The following is an 18,976-nucleotide window of genomic DNA, read 5'->3' on the forward strand; positions in this document are numbered from 1 at the left end:
GTCAATACGAGTGTTCATATCTTCTTAAATTTTATTAGTTGAGGATTGTTCATTTCTCATATCGATAAGCATACTCATAATTACATTACTATTGCTATCTGAAGTACTAGAGGACAACTCTTAGTTTATAACGGTCTTTCCTTCAGCGTCTTAGTTATTGACTTTTGGGCCGCTTCATGTACTACTTTTACTAACAGTTGTGAGGCCACACCAATTTGATTCCGTGTTCGACGGACCCGCCCTCACCTATTTTTTTCAAAACAGAATTTTTTTATTTTTTTTATATCTTCCCGCTTCCCGCATCCGGAATTTTAATCATGTCCATTTCCCGCACCGCCTTTTAGTAAATATTATAAAAGGATATCAACATTTGTTTTTAAAATCACAGTCTAACCTGTATATAACGATTTTAAACATAAAAGCACCCACCACACTGTGTAAATATCTGTTAGAATATTTGTTTCAGCATGAAACCTATTTATCCAAATTTGGCAGTGCTTCGATATAAATTTACAAGGATTTGTATAGTAAAGAACAAAAAATTGGTTTCTTTCCCCCTTACTTATATTCCCTATCAAGAAATGTTCGTTGTTAGAATAAAGTACAAAGAACTTCTGAAGGATTTGCTTCAACTGCAATTATATTGTATGCTGTCGAAACAAAACTATCCATAGCCACTGCATGTTAATGCACCTGTCCTGATTGATTGAGGGGCCTGTCGTTCAGCAGTTATCGTTTGTTGATGTTGTTCATTGGTATTTTCCCGTTTGGATATACATGATATAATAAATTAGATCGTTGGTTTGTCTGTTCGAATTGTGTACGCTAATAATTTTGGGGTCCTTTATAGCTTGCTGTTTGGTCTGTATCAAAGCCCTGTGTAAAAGGCCGTACTTTGACCTGTGTTTATTATTATCAGGTTGAGAAAAACCCTCCCTCAAACAAGGGGTCATTTTACTGATGTAGAAAAGAAAATAGAAACATACCAAGGATTTGTATAGTTCTTCTATACAAAACCTTTCAAAAAGAAGAAAGTTACATCATATTTTAAACAACTTTTTCTAAAAGAGGGGTCCACTTACATGACTTATTTTGAATAATATTAAACTGTTAAAGTAAATGTGTTAATTTAACATGGTTAAAGTCCAGGAATATTACAAAACTCTTGGACATGTTTTGACCATTTAATACCAGATAGATATATAGTTTTTTGAGAAAATATGAGCCCAGTGGCGGATCCAGAGGGGGGGTTCCGGGGGTGCGCACCCCCCCTTTATTTTGGCCGATCAATGCATTTGAATCGGGACAATCGGGACATATGTTTTGCACCCCCCCTTTGCCCTGGGCTAGCACCCCCCCTTTCGAAAATTCCTGCATCCGCCACTGGAGCCCTTTTGTACAAACAAATATATTATTACTTATATTGATCCCTCATAAAACATGTAAAAGGGATATTTATAACATTAAGGGGTTGCCCCCAAACTGATTATGACTTGGATGGAGAATTGTCTCATTGTCAGCCACACATTCATAACCCAGATTTAATTATTTCTTGGTCATTGTTGGTGAACAGGGAAATAATACTTCAGAAATTAAAGAAATGTCAAAGTACAAGTGATAAATCAAGTTTTAATATTGTCAAAACCTACTATTTTATGTTTACAAAAAAAAATTATAATCGCTCGCCTTTACTTTTCTAGCTTCGCCTCAAAAATTTGCAAATTAAATGGAGTCCAAAATCCGTAGAACAAGAAATTAAATTGGTGTGGCCTGACCTATAGTTTTAAAATTCTGTGCCATTTTGGTCTCTTGTGGAGAGTTGTTTCATTAACAATCATACCACATCTTATTTTTTATATTTAAGCATTTTCGTTTAGCGGCACCATCGTCATTTTCTTCATATGCTATCCAGCTGAAAGGGATCCTCTTCAAAACAAGATTAAAAGCTTTTATCTACTTTTTCCTTGTTCAGAAAAGGCGTCCGCCATCTTTGTCAAATAATAATCTCGTTTCACAAACGAAGTTGTAAGATCTTTACTTGTGTACGTATAAAAAATCTTTATAAAGACATACACTTTTATTATTATACTTTTAGTTCGTATAAATTATATATACGTACAAGTCAATCACATTAACTAAATATAACTTTATGAAGATCTTCGTTAGAGGTTGCATATCGAGACAAACCGCATCCGCTAGATAACCAAGTTCGCAAGACATTGAGGTTGCAGTTGCGCAATACTATCTTATATAATACCGGAAGTGTTATAGCGTAATAGAATTTATCTACTGTCCACAAGCACTAACGTCTTATTGAAATGGATTTTTGCTGTTCAAAAACTGTCTTATTTTTACTTGAATTCTTAGTGACTCCTTGAATATGCTTTCTTTATGATTTTAAAAATATGCTGATTTGTAAACAGATTATCACATAACAAAACCTCAATGTGTTGCTAACTAAATAAATAACAAAACTTTAATTTTAAAATTAGAGTGTTTATTCAGAAAATGTACATGAATGACATAAAACTAAGTGTTGTTAAAAGTAAAACTAGATATAGTCCGATTTTTTGGTCGGGTTTTGGTTGCACAGTTCATAGTCCTTTTCTATGAAGTATTTTGTATTTTGTATTTTGTATTTTGTAGTATTCATTTGAAATCCTCGGCCTCGTTGTATTATTTGTAATTTTCTCAAAAATTTCATCGTATGCATTTATAAAAACAGCGTTGAGAGTGAGTACAGATTGCCGTTTAATTCGGGAGATAGTCATATCAATCATTGGTTAATACATTTACATCAGTCAACATAACTAATAAAAACAGATTTCTTATTATGTAAAACTAAGTTTATTTATTGTCTGTACTTCGATTCTTTACATTTACAGGAAAAGCCAATGGAGGAAAAACAAAAACCTAAGGGACAAATAATTTTGTTGGTTCGTATTTAATCTGTCAATTATTAACAATGCTATTTTACTGTGTTATATTTGGTCAAATAGCTCTTCATCAATTGTTTTGGTTCTTAGAAAAGCATTGGCTTTCAAATATTTGCCTTGAGCGTTCCTGATGACGGTAAATCCAGAAAAAGCGATTCGGACGCATGCAATTTATGTAACGTGTTGATTTTTTGAATATATCAAGTGAATTAGTCAGTATTTCTGAAGAAAAAAGAAATATCATGCAACAGAATTATGGGAACAAGAGTCCACCTTAACCGAAAGAGATAAATCAAATTGATACGCTGAAAACCGCAATATATTTATCCCGTAATTATGGTAAATCGTGCACTTAAGGACGTTTTTTGTTTTATTTTTCTGAGACTTAGCTTTGTTTTTTTTTTTATATATATATAACTATTGTCAAGCTTGATTATTACTCATAATTGTTTCTCATTCACTGAATGTACGAAGTTATTCCATGCTTGAGCTGCTGCCCAGTTTGTTAACATTCAAATTCTAATTGCGTCAAAACCACGTGACACATTGAATCGGTATATTCAATCAAATCGCTCTATTGTCAATAAGGTGATTTTTTTAGTCTAACAGAATTATATTATTGTTTTGTATGATATTTCTTTGGAATAGTTTGCAAACAATTGGGGGTTTATTCAATAGGAAACCTCATAATAAGCCATGCAATTTGACATCAATAGAATTTATATGAATATTTACTTATGGTCAGAATATCTATTTCTTTATATTGAACCAAAACGTTTATAAATGAAATATAAAATTATGTATATTGTTTTTTATTACACAACTCTATATATTATTTTTTTTAAGACTTGAAATACATTTATTGAAAATCACCTGAATACAATTTTCCTTGTGTAACCCAGGGAAGAATACACAAGGGGCCCTGTGTTTACAATGATCCAACGTCCAGGGATAAACGGTGGACTCTATTATAAAAAAATACATAAGTTATACATTCATATTAATTACACAGATTGAGTTTGCGTATAAATTATTCACAATATTCTACCAGTAAATAAAATACATTTTATTTTTTGTACTTTTAACACCTGGATTACATTGTTATGTGTCGGTCAGTGATTTTATAGGTCACATGCTCGACCTTGTAAATGCGTGTATTGTATATTTCTATACTAAGTTGGATGTATGATTATGTTCTAAAAAGAAAAGGAAAGTAAGTACAAATTATTACGTCATTTACTAATGTATAAGATTTATTATAAGTTTTATTTCAGCTGCAAAATTTTCTTTTTTAGATGATAATGATTTGTCCATAGATTCAATTAAACTGCTCAGTTCCCGTTTTGCATATGCTATCAATTGACTAGAAGTAAAACTTTTAGACTGATATTTGATTATATTCCTACATTTCCAAATAATCCATTTAACTGTATTCATAATCGTATTAGTTATGACATTGTACTTTTTGTTGTAATGGTACATTCCTAGTATGATAAGTTCTTCGCTCAATGGAATATATACAGTGTTATTAAGTACATTATATGTTTTAAGCGCATCAAAAATGTGTTCCCAAACAACCATTATAATGTTACAGCTGTGAAAAAGGTGTGTGAGAGTTTCGTTTTCTGTTTTACAAAAATGGCATTTGCCATTATTTGATTTGCCGATTCTAAATAGTTTTTGCTCCGTATAGATAATGTTATGAACAATTTTCCAGCTAATTTGATTTGCTTTCCTAGAAAACATACTTTTATTTAAATTTATCCAGATCTTTTTCCACGGTAATTCCGAATTATACTGAATATTCCATTTTATTTGACAGTTTGGAACTATATATAAATTTAACGAATATTGGATTAATTTCAAAGATATCTCACTTGGGATTACTACTTTATTCTGTTTATCGTAAAATTCAAATGTATTTTTAATGTAATAACCATTTTTGGGGGGGTTCTGGATTAACGTGGACGTTTTTTAGTCTGTCCTTGAACAATTTTGGAATAGCTAATTTCAGCCTTGTCCATTCCGAGATCCAGTTTCTCTTATCTTTAAGAGTATTGTATATAAAGTTGTCGCTTTTGACAACTCTATATTCATAAACAAAAATATGGCATGAATATCTTTGTTTCCCAAAGTCTTTTGATCATTTTTGACGTTTTTCTCGCGGGAAAATCGAGTTAAGACGGAAGGTACCTGTCATTTAGAAATTCTTTAAAATACGATTTACTAGGCCTGTTTTGTCCGTCTTTAAGATTGTTGACGCTTTTAGGAATGTAAACAAAGCAATAGAGGCCGGCAGAGAGATTTCCTAAAGTTATGAAATGTTTAAAGGCATTCTGCAGTCTGATTTGAAACAGCCTTTAGAAACTTGGCATGTTTGTACAATACTTTAGAATAACAATTAAAACACATCTTTAGAAATGTGTTTTTATATAGAAGAGAAGACAAACGTATTCTGCACTAATTTTGTACGCTGAAATTAGCGCTGTGACGTCAATGCAGAGTTTTCCAGTGAAATATGTACAATAACAAAGTCCCAACAAACCGACATGATGACCGATTATAGACTACGGTAGGATAATGAAGACATTATTTTGTTTAACCTTTTCATTAGGAGTTAATGTTTTCTGACCATAACCAATCTGTGCATTGTTTCAAGTGCTGTGAGATTTTTTACATTTTGAGTGACAGCATTTGATTATAATTAACGATACATGTATACAATTGAATACGTGTTGAAAGCACGCATTACGTATACTGTTCATGTTTATATAAAAACAAATGTATAGGATAAACATGATTTCCTTGAAGACATCTAAAATAATTTCAGTGTATTATATTTAAATATTGATCACTGAAAACAGGCCACTTAAAATATCTAAATGTATTCTTGCAGGTTTATGTTGCTCATTGAACACTTGTCTGAGAAATGTTTGTACATGTTTTAGCTTTCAGATATAAATGAAAAGAGTGACAACGTCTCCTTCAAAGTTAAATCAGCAAATAACAATGTCTTCCGTTTAAGAGGTGAGCTATGTCAGAATATAATGCATATAAAAAGTACAAAGACAATATTTTCATTTGTTAAAACAAGTTGCTGTTCACCCGACGTATATCTAAAATACTGAATTTTTATTATTTTCATTCTCCTTTATCGAATAATAACATACCATGCACAGTTGATTTATCTGAAATGTTTGCTAAATAGTCTTCTTACTTATCAAAATGTGAGAATCATATGTTGGTGTTGTTAGGTTTTCAAGAAAGATATTTATCTAAATAGATTGAAAACGTGTATGTATGATTAAACAAATGTGTAAATCTTCTTGGACAGTTCATTTAGATTTTTAAATCAATGCACACAATCATTTTGTCAAATTATGATTAGTATACACAAAAGGATCATAGTAATAAAAACTATAACCGGCAAAAACAGACAGCAATTAATCAGATTAAAATATGTAATTACAGCCTAGGGACATGCCACTATTACATGTATTTTATCTAATTAGCAAAATATTGCTAATATTTAGACATGATACATTGTTTGTACCAAAAATCATTTTCAATCTAGTGACAAGCATATTTTTAAATAATTGTAAAGTAAACAAACATGGCCAAATTTTATATATATATTATGTTTAATTAAATGGCTTCATTTCTGTGTTGTCAAAATACCCCTTAATGTATTTGCAAGTTAATAAGAACACATTCCCTCTTCTATTAAAACATCTTAGGTTTGAGAAATACCTGCCACATCAGCTCCTGTCGAAACAAAGTGTTCGAACCAGAGAGATGCAGACTAAATGACAAAACTTTTAAAAAATCTAATGGTGATCAAATGCAATGCTAAAACTATGTTATAAGCTTTGATGAATATTTTACACATGCTATATATACATGATATATATTGTTTAAAAAAAGTTATGAAGAAATGTAATGTGTAATTCAATTAATTACTTTAGTAAAGTAATTGTAATTTAATTAATTACATTTCAAAAACTGTGTAATGTGTAATTAGTGTAATTGACCTTTTTTGCAATGTAATGTGTAATTTAATTAATTACATTCCAATGTAATTGATCACAAGTCTGTAATTGATATTGTATGTGCACAAGTAGTATATATTGTGTGGCAGCAGCAAATATTTTTGCCACGTTGACAAAAATTTGTTCCCGCTAGCAAAATTGTATAATATATTTGTTGAATAATATCAAAATATTGGATTTTAAAATTTGTAGAAATATAAAAGACTGTTTTGATTTTTTCACACGTTGCATTTTGCAGACGTCAAGAAAATTACATAATATAACTGTTGTATAATATTAAATGAAAATTTTGTTTTTTCACTTATAAAAGAATGTTTTGATTTATTTTCCATCGCATTTAACATATAGACAATTTAAATTGTTAATATTTTGGATAAAGAAGTTAAAAGTAAAACTGAAAAAATAGAAGATTAAATGACTTCGCGTTGAGAGAAGAAATTTTATAAAACTTTTAAGTTTCATTTGTAACAAAAAATGAATAAGAATTGAAAATATATTAATTAACCCTAACCCTAGCGTATATTGTAAAAACTATTATTATTATTTATTAAAACAATCCATACTCAAACATTAATTAAACCTTATCCATCTACCACTCTTATCCCAACCATATATCACGGAATTAATTACCCCTAATTTATTCCCTAATTAGACTATTGTTTTTATTTCTCATCCGGGTATTTAATTCCTCAAAATATTTGCAAAATGTCACCCATCAACACCATGTTTATATTCATCATCATTTGTTTCACAATGTCAGCTGTTTCATGCTCGCATGAATTGAGAGATGTATGCACAGTGGAGGGGGATACTCTCCATTGCAGATGGACTGGAGCAGGGCTCTACAACAACAGAATCCGACTAGATGTAAAGAAAGTCGTATTCGAAAGATTTTTTGTTGCCGGACAATTGGACCTTGCAAATAATAGAGACCTGCATTCAATTGAGATCAAACAAGGAAATTCTAAATGCAGCAATGTTTTAGCAGCACCAGAAACAATAACAATTGTTAATGGTATACATTGTGATGTAAGTATATAGGAAATTAGAAAAGAATAACAGAATAATAAGAGCTTTAAAGTAATCACGTAGTATTGTCTCTATATGTAAAGTGACTAGAAACAACCTAAACTATGAGCAGATCTTATATATTATTTATTAATTTTATTGTGTAAAACATTTCTTACATTATGTATATTTTTTTTTTACAGAATGGAGTCATAGCTTCTACAACAACAACAGCAGCAACAAGAGTAACACCAGGATCCACATTGTCAATCGGCACCACTGATAAACAACTGGTAAGCATTTATCTGATATTTTTTTAATTAAAACGTCCGTTTTGTTTTCTATTTTTATTAGGAAATACATGTACATGAACGAGTCAATTTGTATTCTCTATAGTATAGTGCTTAAAAACAAATTAAAATGTGAAGGATAAGATTTTTTAATATCAACATTTTCATGAAATACATGATTTTATTTCTTTATTTCAGAAGTCAACACCACATGCACAGGAGGAAGACAAGGGTCTAGATAATATTAAGATCATTCTTATAATGATTTTTGGTAAGTATCTAAATTTAATTTATTTATTTGATTGACAAACAATATAAAAATAAAATAAATAAATAAAATAAAAATATATACATGTTCTAATAAAAACACTTATTTATAAATAAGAAAAAGATGCGGTATGAGTGCCAATGTATTATAGATCAAAGTATGACCTTCAACACAGAGCAAAAGCTCACACCAAACAGTAAGCTATAAAGACAATTCAAACAGAAAAACCAATGGTCTAATCTATTTATATATATCAATATATTTTATAATTTTTAAAGTAAGTGACATATTCAAATTTATCTTTACAGCATCTCTAGCATGTGTTATGCTCTTGTCGCTGATGTTATTTTGCATCTGCAAAAAGAAGAGAACTGCAAAAACCAATTTCCGCCAACACCAATTCTCCTTCAATGTCGATGCAGATTCACTATCCGAAATAGAAATTGCAGATTTTGTTAATACACCAAAAAAAACTGTTTAAGTTAATATCTATCTCTGTATTTACTACTTTTTAATTTGTAGAATATATCCTCATCGCAATTTATGAAAGGCTTCAAGAAATTATAAATTATTTTTTTCCACCACGTGAAAATAACAGACGAGTAGCCCCAGCACAACAACAACCACCAAGAATATTGAGAAGATCAAACAGGATATCTATTCGGCCACAGAGACTAACCTATGATTAATTTTCTAAACTTTTAAATTTTATGAAATTTTTTAAATTTTTTTTCTAAATTTTATATTTTTTTTATTTTTTTTTTCTAAATTTTATAATCTTTTTTCTAAATTTTATAAACTTATTTATACACTGTTATCTAAATTTTAATAATCACTGATGAGGATGTATTCTACAAATCTACTTATATTATGAAAAATTATATCACCAAAACTTTTCAATTTTCTTTCATTTGATTTATTTGGATTAGTTACACTTTATTTTAATTAAAGAAAAGATTTTGATTATACTCGCATTTCTCTACTCTCATTTTATTATATTGTAAATAGTAGTATACATGTAGTTTGTTTTTATAAATTCACCTTAGTTTATATGTTTCATGCTCATTCAAACCATAAATTTCATTATAAATCTATTCTTTTCATTAAATAATCTACTTTCTCTGGTATTAAAGTTCATTATTAATCTATTCCTTTCATTAAATTATTCTTTTTAGTTTTCCATTTACATATGTTTAGTTTTGTAATAGAAATAAATTAAATTAAAAAACAAATATGATTGGTATTATTGTATATATGTAAATAATATATATATGTATATAATGTTTGGAGAACTTTTTGTTTTTATGTTTACTTTATCATCATTTTCATCTTTGGAATTTTTTCATATGAGAATTTACAGCATCCAAATTTAATTACAACATATTATCGCATATTTTATCATATTGTGTTTGCTTAAACTTTTTTTCTTTTGTTTTTATTACTTTTTATAGTGCTATATGATTAAGTTAAACCTAGAGATAAATATATAAAAATTCTTGATTTGTAACCGCTGTCATGGTGCTTTCTATAACATGTTTTATGTGAAAAAAATGGTGCATTACAAATGATGTAAGTTTTTTATAACCAAATTTCATTTGATAGTTCTCTTGTTTATATTATTTACAATTGTTATATAAATAGTGCAGAAAACTTGATTTGTTTTGAAACTTACTATGTTGTTTCATGGAATAAAGTATTTGTATTTGATATGTGTTAATAAATTAGACTTTTCTTAAACTTTTCCCACTGCATTGCTACCCCAATCAATGTGGATGATTACCAGTTGACACCATTTGTATATCATCTAGAAATTTGCAAACAAAAACTTTGCTTAATTAATTTTTATCTACTTTAAATTTATTAATTATAAAAGAAATATGGTTTAATTGCTGATGAGACAACTCTTCAAAGAGGTCAAACCACAAGCTTCAATCTCAAATCTTGTCAAGAAAATGAAATATTTACACAGGAAAAAAGAAGCTAGCTGAAAAAAAAGTCATGAACAAAACAAGATTCACCATTTACAATGATCCAAAGAAAAGAAAAGAGCATATCTAGAAATTTGCAAAACAAAAACTTTGCTTAAAACATTTTTATCAACTATTAATTATAAAAGATGGTAATCCACAAGCTTCAATCTCAAATCTTATCAAATGAAATATTTACACATGGGAAAAATTAGCTAGCTGCAAAAAAGTCATGAGCAAAACAATTAACTACGATCCAAAGAAAAGAAAAGAAAAAAGTAGCATGTAGGGGGAAAAATAGAGAGAGAGAGAAAAAGGAGATATGATCCACCATTGAAAATATGATCCAAAGAAAAGATGATCCAAAGAAAAGAAAAAAGTCGCTTATGTTCTAACGAAGGAAAAAATAGAGAGAGAGAAAAAGGAGATAGGATTCACCATTGAAACTATGATCCAAAGAAAAGAAAAAAGGTGTTTTAACGATGAAAAAAATTAGAGCGAGAGAGAGAGAGAAAAAAAAAAGGAGATAGTAATGAGATGTAAAAATAATCGTCAAAATCCAACTCGATTTACCATTGAAAATATGATCCAAAGAAAAGAAAAGAAAATAGGTTTTGTTTTAATGAAGGAAAAATTATATATAGAGAGAAAAAATAGTAATGAGATGTAAAAAATAACCATCAAAATCCGGTTCGAACAAATCTATAATATATAATTGATCTTAAATAAAAACAATCAAAATTTATTGAGTAATGATCACTTTTCAAATTTGAAAGGTGATAAACACTTTATATTTAAACTGATGAACTAAGATTTAATGTAAACAGAAGGTGTATTATCCAAATACTGCCGCAATATTGGAGATCAATCTGACATGAAAATCGCGATCGGGACAGATCTACACTGAAATTACATATGAATTAATAAAATGGTGTGACATGGATAATGGAAGGTTGGCGAGCCTTTAGGAGTAAATAAGTGTTGGAAACTATTATTCATAATTTAATGAAACGGAAGCTTTATTCCTTTATTAACGCGGTACACTCAATTCTATCATAAAGCGATAAAAATGATGAACCAGGTTGAGTACATGAGGGGATTTGGTGGAGAAGTAGAGCGGGCTGAGTTGAATTTTGGAAGAAAGAAGAACATTGCGGTTACACCGTACAAGGGATATGTTTATATCCACATAGGCAGTTTAACAAGTAGCAGAAGCATAACTCTTGGGACTGATGAGTTTAAAGAGCTATGCAATCTGAAGCCAGTTCTTTTAAAAGCTGAGGCAGAAATAAAAAAACAGGTTAGTGATTTCTAATATTTAGCAGTAAATATTTACATGAACATATAGCTAAATTATTATCGTTCAGCAGCAAATAGTTGAGCGTGATATATATTTTATTCTCTAAGAAATAGGAGCGATCTACAAAATTATTTTAAAGTAAGATATTGCGAGTGTTTAATAAAAGCACCAGCTGCAGATGTTTCACCTTATATGTTTTTTCGTAAATTTCACTACTGCTAGTAAGTACACATAATTTTCAAAGTTATTGAAAGCGAGTAAAAACTATATGATAAACGTTCTAATTATCCTTCAACAGCAAATAATTGAACATAAATATATACTTTATAGGTTTAATATACAACAAACGTTTTAGTTAAAAGTAAGTTATTGATAGAGAGTATTTACAAGCGGCTTGCGTTCAGCTGCAGATATTTCACTTGTTTCTGGGTTGATTTCACCACTGTTAGTATTAATTTTCAAAGTTATTGATAGCAAGTAAAAAATGTTTTGATAAACGTTCAGTTGCAGATATTTCAACATTTTTGTTTCTAGGTAAATTTCTCAACCGCTAATAAATACGAATTTCTTTCCCACAGCAAACGTTGATTTATATGATTTCTTACACGTTCAATTGTTTTTATTATATTAATTTTTTTAGCTGCAAAAACCTAGCAGGAAAAAGAAGGTTATAGTTGTTGAAGAGGAAGAAGAAGAAGAAGAAGAAGAAGAAGAAGAAGAAGAAGAAGAAGAAGAAGTAGAAGAAGAAGAAGTAAAAAAAGTTACTTTGAAAAGAAAGGTAAAACAACTTTTGTTTTTTTTTTTTTCTATGTAAATCAAAATAAGTAGTTATAATTTTCAAGTTTATGAATTTAAAGTAATTATCCAATTAAATGTACCATAAAAAGAAAAAAAAAAAAAAAAAAAAAAAAAAATTGAAAACATTGAAATAACTTTAAAATTTTAAGATGATTTTCTATATTATGATATTCTTATTTTAGAGAAAGGTGATTGCTATCAGCGATAGCGATGAGGAGGCGGGAGTGTCAGAGTCGGACGTCAGAAAGGTGATTGTTGCAGCAGAATCTGGCCCGTTCAAGGGGCTAAAGAAGAAAAAGAAAACAGCTGGAGCTGGATTCATACTTTCTGAAGCAGTTGAAGATGGCGAGTGAAGATAACACCAGTAAGTGATCAAATTTTTATTTTGTTTCTAATATGTTCTTATATACAATAGTTAGGATAGAAATCATTTATAACTTAGCAACATTTTTCCAATCAAAGATTGATTTATCAATATGTGAAATACTCGCTTTAAGATAAAACCATTGCCTTTGATTTAAAGCGATCTCATTTCTAAGAGGATCATTTCTCAATAATACAAACAGTTCACTATTCAATATACATGTATTTACAAAAATATCTTCAGATAAAGCAAAAGTGTCCATTTTATTACAAAATAAATCGTTTCCGCTACTGTTTCGTTTAACATCATCAGATATGAATGGAGGATCATTTTCACTGTTTAATGGCCCATTTATTAATATAACTGCTAGAGTTATCGAACAGAATAACAATCCGACAATTTTCATCTTTGCACCAAGCCAGTGCAGTTGTGGAAACTGGTCACTGATTTCAGCTGTATCCATATTGATAAAATTGTAATCATGCTCATCTGTCATTTTAAGTGAATATTCTTCCACATTTGCACTACTCAATTCATCCTTTTCATTTATTTTAGAAATCTCCATTATGAAATCCAATTTCTTAATACAGGTGTCGCACTTTGTTCATTTGTTTTCATGCATGTATCTGTAGATTTATGATGTGAAAACTATTTTACTAGAGTTTATGTATCTTATTTATTTCTTTTAGCCAATCAGAACAGAAAAAGGACAATGGGAGAAGAAGTAGAAAAAAAGACACTGAGTGAAAAACGAAAGCGGTCAGCTCCACCTTCATTAAGAACTTTATCTGTTGCATGTATTTATAATAAATTAACAACAAAATGTGATATTCAAATGAGAGATTTTTTTTGTAAAATTCCCTCACCAATTTTAATTATTTTTATGGATTATGCAGACTTTCAATTTGTTTTAAATCCTGGATTTGCCGAATTAGATGTGTTTAATGCTGCCGAGGAAATTTTTGATCAAAGATATCAATTAAATAAAATGATAAGGGAATGCAGCCATTTCACATCTGAAGAGATATTCATTCATTTAAAGAACGTCCCAGGGTCTGTTTTAAATTCACTCGGACTTTCGTTCAATAGGGAGAACTTTTCCGATATTTTAAGGAAAATATTAAACATGCGATTTTCACGTGTTTAATTTACCAAAGAATATGTCTCATATATTTTAATCTAAAATTTAAGAAATTTATTTGTAATATTTTCATCGTGTTTGAAGGTCTTTTTCCCCATTGCACAATGTATTTCACTGGTGCGTTTGAAGGTGTAATTCCCCATTTTCATAATTGTGTTTAATTTACCAAAGAATATGTCTCTTATATTTTAATCTAAAATTTATTTGTAATATTTTCATCGTGTTTGAAGGTGTTATCCCCCATTGTCCAATGTATTTCACTGGTGTGTTTGAAGGTGTTATTCCCCATTTGAAGGTGTTATTCCCTAAGGAAAATATTAAACATGCGATTTTCACGTGTTTAATTTACCAAAGAATATGTCTCATATATTTTAATCTAAAATTTAAGAAATTTATTTGTAATATTTTCATCGTGTTTGAAGGTCTTTTTCCCCATTGCACAATGTATTTCACTGGTGCGTTTGAAGGTGTAATTCCCCATTTTCATAATTGTGTTTAATTTACCAAAGAATATGTCTCTTATATTTTAATCTAAAATTTATTTGTAATATTTTCATCGTGTTTGAAGGTGTTATTCCCCATTGTCCAATGTATTTCACTGGTGTGTTTGAAGGTGTTATTCCCCATTTGAAGGTGTTATTCCCCATTGACATAATGTTTGAAGGTGTTATTCCCCATTGTTCTAATGTTTGAAGGTGCTATTCCCCATTGTTCTAATGTTCGAAGGTGTTATTTCACATTGTCCTATGTTTGAAGGTGTTATTCCCCATTGTCCTATTGCCTTAATGTTTGAAGGTGTTATTCCCCATTGTCCTATTGTCATTATGTTTGAAGTTTGTTTGAAGGTCCATTTGGGTTTTAAAGTTATGTATTTTCATTGGGGTTTTTAAGTTAAAGTCGCCATTTTACCATGCTACTCCCCATTGCCCTATGTATTTCACTTCCCCAGGTTGATAGCAAACGGATAAAACTTAAATATGTTGATATATTTTATTATAAAATCATATATTTATTTACATGAAATAAAATATTATATAATTATTGTACAGTGTGTTTTCTTTTTCTTGAATTTATTACGGATATGGATTTTTTTTTCAATTTACAATTGTATTAATGTTTTTCTTTTAATTTTCTATGAAAATATGCTAGCGAATGCACATTATCATCCAGCAAGTGTCTCTTGTCATCATATGGTGATAGTCCACTTTTCACAACCTTCACCATGTGAATCTGATGGTTGAAACTTCTCAAAGTGTACATATGCGAGAGTAGTGGAGAACAATTGAACAAGGTGTTTTTATATTGTTCGAATCTAACATTTCGGGTTTTAATACCCTTTGCTACTACAGTTTCCTTGTCGTCTGCGGTGATAAAACTATACATTTTTGCTCTTAGTCCGATATATTCCACCATTTGAATGGACTTGCATTCATCTTTGAATAAACCAATAATCGATTTCCTGTCTTTGGTGTAAAGAGGGTGATCAGCTGGATAATTTGAAAAGTCATATAGCTCACTGTTTAACGACATGTCTCTATATATGTCATCAGTTCTCACATGCATAATGAAACTGTCAGTATCTGTGTAACATAATGTTACATTCTCCTTGTATAGTTTTTTCATGTGGTTGTAGTAGTAATCAACCATGTGCGCCTTTGACAGATCGAGAATCATTTGTCCTAGGTAAATTGGTTTGTTGAAGAAAATTTTTGTTTTGGTTTGTAGCACGCCGCACAAGTGGTCGTTGAATATCTTAAAGCTTTTAAATGATGATTTTGCAGTAAGTTTTTGAAACTTATCCCACCTATGACAGAGAGAGAAGTTGATATGTTTCCGCAACGATTCCATTGATTTACCGAAAATAGCATTGTTGCCATTTTTAAAAAGTTTTTGCTCGAAATTGCTAGTAGCCTTTTTCCTCATTTCGGTATTGAAGTCAATATACTGTTTCAACCATGGACGCTGTTCAAATGAAACTATATTGTGAATCTTCTTCAAAACCAAACCTAGTTTGAGGTATAACTTTAGATTCACATAGTGCAAGATGTAATGCTTTTTATCTTTCAAAGTAGCTAGCAATTTGGTGCTCGGTTGGTATTCTTTCCCATCATCATTTGCTTGCTCATACAGATGACGTGAATGAGGTGAAAGCATTTCATTTGTTATCACTCCTTTTTCAACTGCAAGAGGAAAATCATTGTGAAGATCGTGTAAGTTATCTGGGTAATCCAAATCGCATTCAATGACATATCCGATGTCAGCGTTATTGGATACATTTAAGACATTGAAATCGTTTATTTCCTCTTCTGACAACCACTGGAATTTCCCCACAGCTAATGGCATGCTCATGCTTAAACCGTATAAATTGTTCGCATCTACATACATCAAGTATGAAGTTGGTAAAGCTGGATCATAATTGCTCAAGTAGGGATTGTTTGCTTTTGCATGTCTGCAGCTCACCATTGTTAAACCTCCTCGTATACTCTGCTCAAAGAAGAGCCACATTGTAGGATCTGTCAATAGCTCAAGTCTCACACCAGTCATTTTCAATGCAGATTGCCAGGAAAGCCCTGGAAGAGTGTAATAATTTGCAGGGTCGAGGGAATAGTTCGTTATCCACTTCTTCCTGAAAGTTTCAAATACATCAGCTAATAATAGAACGTCAGTTTTTAGATAAAGATCGTGATATTCGCCTATATTCTTAATATTCATTTGATTCCATACCCGTTGCGCATGTTCATACTCGGTTTGACTAATTGTTTTCTCTGATAAATTGCTGTAGAATTTGTCTATAGAGGGTAATTCAGTTTCATTGAACCTTGCTGCATTGTCAATGTATTCGTAAGGATATGTTCCTTTTTTCAACAAAAGAGCAATCCGCTTATCATCATCAAATTCTTTTGTAAAATGTTTAAATGTTTCTTTCGGATTCTCCTTAGACATTGACGATACCAATTCCTCTAGTGAACAATTCAAAAACTGGTATGAATCGATAAAGCGCAGATTGGATAGGTTGAAACTGATGTACTTTTCTGCATTCGTGGCTATGCAGCCAATTTCTTCACTCTTGAAAATACCTATCGAGGAACAGATTAAATGTGCATCAAACTGTTTCAGGTTATGAAATATAACTGGCACGAATGTGTGTTCTTTAAAATTAAGATTGCAATCTCTGCATGAAGCGCCACGAAATTTACCTGAAACATGTGCATGGTCTCGAACGCGGATAGTGGAATCTGTAAATTCTTCCATGCAAATGTGGCAATGTGTACTTGATTGAAAATCTTCCTCATCTTCAACAGTCATGCACAAGGGTTCAGGATTGTTCAAAATAGCCTTTATACGTTTATTTTCGTCAAGAAGACTATGAAGGAAGTGTTCACTAACATTTTCACCTCTATATATTTTAGGTGGTTGAGTGTATCTGTCATCGATGCAAACAACTTGATAACCGTACCCGCATGGTATCAACTTTGTTAATTTCGTTGTGCTGGTTCGATTATCTTCTGGCTCTTCAGTAACCATAGGTTCGCAAAATGTTTCCATGTCAGCATAAATAACAAATGATGTTTGTAACTGTTTGGCGTGATCTTGAAATGTTAGTATATCGTCTACCCCCTTGGTGGGATATGTCACATGTTGAGCTTCAAATTTTGAGCAGTATTTTATATGTTTCTCTAAAGTATGTTCACTGGTGAAACCTGATAAACAGAATCTGCAATACTTATGACTGCGTCCCAAGCATTTTGTTCGATATAAAAGTCTATTGAGATCTGTAATCAAACACCAGTGACTTTTATTCCCACTTTTCAAATACAATAAGTCAACTTCATGATGAGCTTCTCTTAGACCTGTTACATGGAGGGGGAAAAATTCACCCTCTTCAAATCCTAACACCATTACTGAAATGTTATTCTGCCTTTCAAATTTACTCACAAATGATGGTGCAACGGGCAATTGTATACCTTCCATGTTCAATTCATGTTCATATGGGATGTAGTGATGCACTTTAGAAGGGTCACCTGAACACGTAGGATGTATGGATGCTATAATAGCATATACAAAACATTTTTCATCTAAGTTTCTTATGTTGAGTAACGCTCTGGTTGCAGCAAGAGTTCTTGGTAGGGGTATATACGATCCACCGCCTAAAGGTTTATATTTAGCTGTATTAATCTCAATGTGTTTAATATGATCTAATGACCAACCGCTCCCATTTCGTATATACTCATCAAAACTTTTGAATATTTTTTGATATGTCACATTAATATCATGTTCATCATCTATATTTGCTCTATCAACTAGATTCGATGTCTTCGAGATAAAATGTGCATTATTCTTTAAATCATTACCACCTTCACCTCCATTCGGCTTGATCATTTGCACAAGACAATTCATATACCACTTAATATGACCGAGTTCATCACACATCTCTTGTAAATGAGTTTTTACCTCATGCTTAATTCCAGATAAAAATGCTAGAAGATCATACTTTTCCCCATTATCCTCATTCGGATAAATGAAACGAGCTCGTGCTATTCCCAAGAGAGCAGACTTATCCACACTTTTATGTTTGATTGTAGTATGTGAATTTGAATCAGTGTTTCCTGAACCAGTCTGATAAGTTGTATGATCGATGTTGCTATGTTTAAACAAATTTTCCGCTGAATCAAAATGTCTATCACATTGTCGACATGGAAATGTACAACTGTTTCTCTGGTGTCTCTTCAGTTTGGAAGGGTGATCAAACAGAAGTTTACAATAATAACATGAATAGACCTTAACCGTAAGATTTGATCTGTTGTCATTATCAACACTCAATCGATCATTTAACTCTCGCAACTGCTGTTGATAT

At 30.8% G+C, this 18,976-nt stretch overlaps 3 protein-coding genes across 4 annotated transcripts in view; all 3 read left to right on the plus strand.

Moving 5' to 3' along the window:
• LOC143084994 (heat shock 70 kDa protein 12A-like) overlaps positions 1-18,976 on the plus strand; it is a 77,620-nt gene that overhangs the window by 33,052 nt on the left and 25,592 nt on the right. The window contains exons 4-5 of the mRNA XM_076261110.1: positions 2,886-2,936; positions 5,885-5,963. Coding sequence (XP_076117225.1) covers positions 2,886-2,936; positions 5,885-5,963 — 130 coding nt within the window. The remainder of the gene's footprint in view (positions 1-2,885; positions 2,937-5,884; positions 5,964-18,976) is intronic.
• Positions 7,064-10,258, plus strand: LOC143084995 (uncharacterized). 2 transcript variants are annotated; one of them, XM_076261111.1, is made up of 4 exons: positions 7,064-8,014; positions 8,197-8,286; positions 8,482-8,554; positions 8,860-10,258. In XM_076261111.1, the coding sequence occupies exons 1-4, from the start codon at positions 7,691-7,693 to the stop codon at positions 9,030-9,032; spliced, it is 660 nt and encodes a 219-aa protein (XP_076117226.1). In that variant the 5' UTR covers positions 7,064-7,690; the 3' UTR covers positions 9,033-10,258. The 2 variants fall into 2 exon arrangements, with proteins under 2 accessions (XP_076117226.1, XP_076117227.1); XM_076261112.1 differs by having other exon boundaries at positions 9,074-10,258.
• Positions 11,539-15,163, plus strand: LOC143084996 (uncharacterized). Its single transcript, XM_076261114.1, has 4 exons — positions 11,539-11,818; positions 12,459-12,596; positions 12,799-12,980; positions 13,670-15,163. Exons 1-3 carry the CDS (start codon positions 11,588-11,590, stop codon positions 12,967-12,969), a joined length of 540 nt encoding a protein of 179 aa, XP_076117229.1. The 5' UTR covers positions 11,539-11,587; the 3' UTR covers positions 12,970-12,980; positions 13,670-15,163.

The sequence above is a fragment of the Mytilus galloprovincialis genome, chromosome 8, assembly GCF_965363235.1.
Source record: "Mytilus galloprovincialis chromosome 8, xbMytGall1.hap1.1, whole genome shotgun sequence".
Classification (NCBI taxonomy): Eukaryota; Metazoa; Mollusca; class Bivalvia; order Mytilida; family Mytilidae; genus Mytilus; species Mytilus galloprovincialis.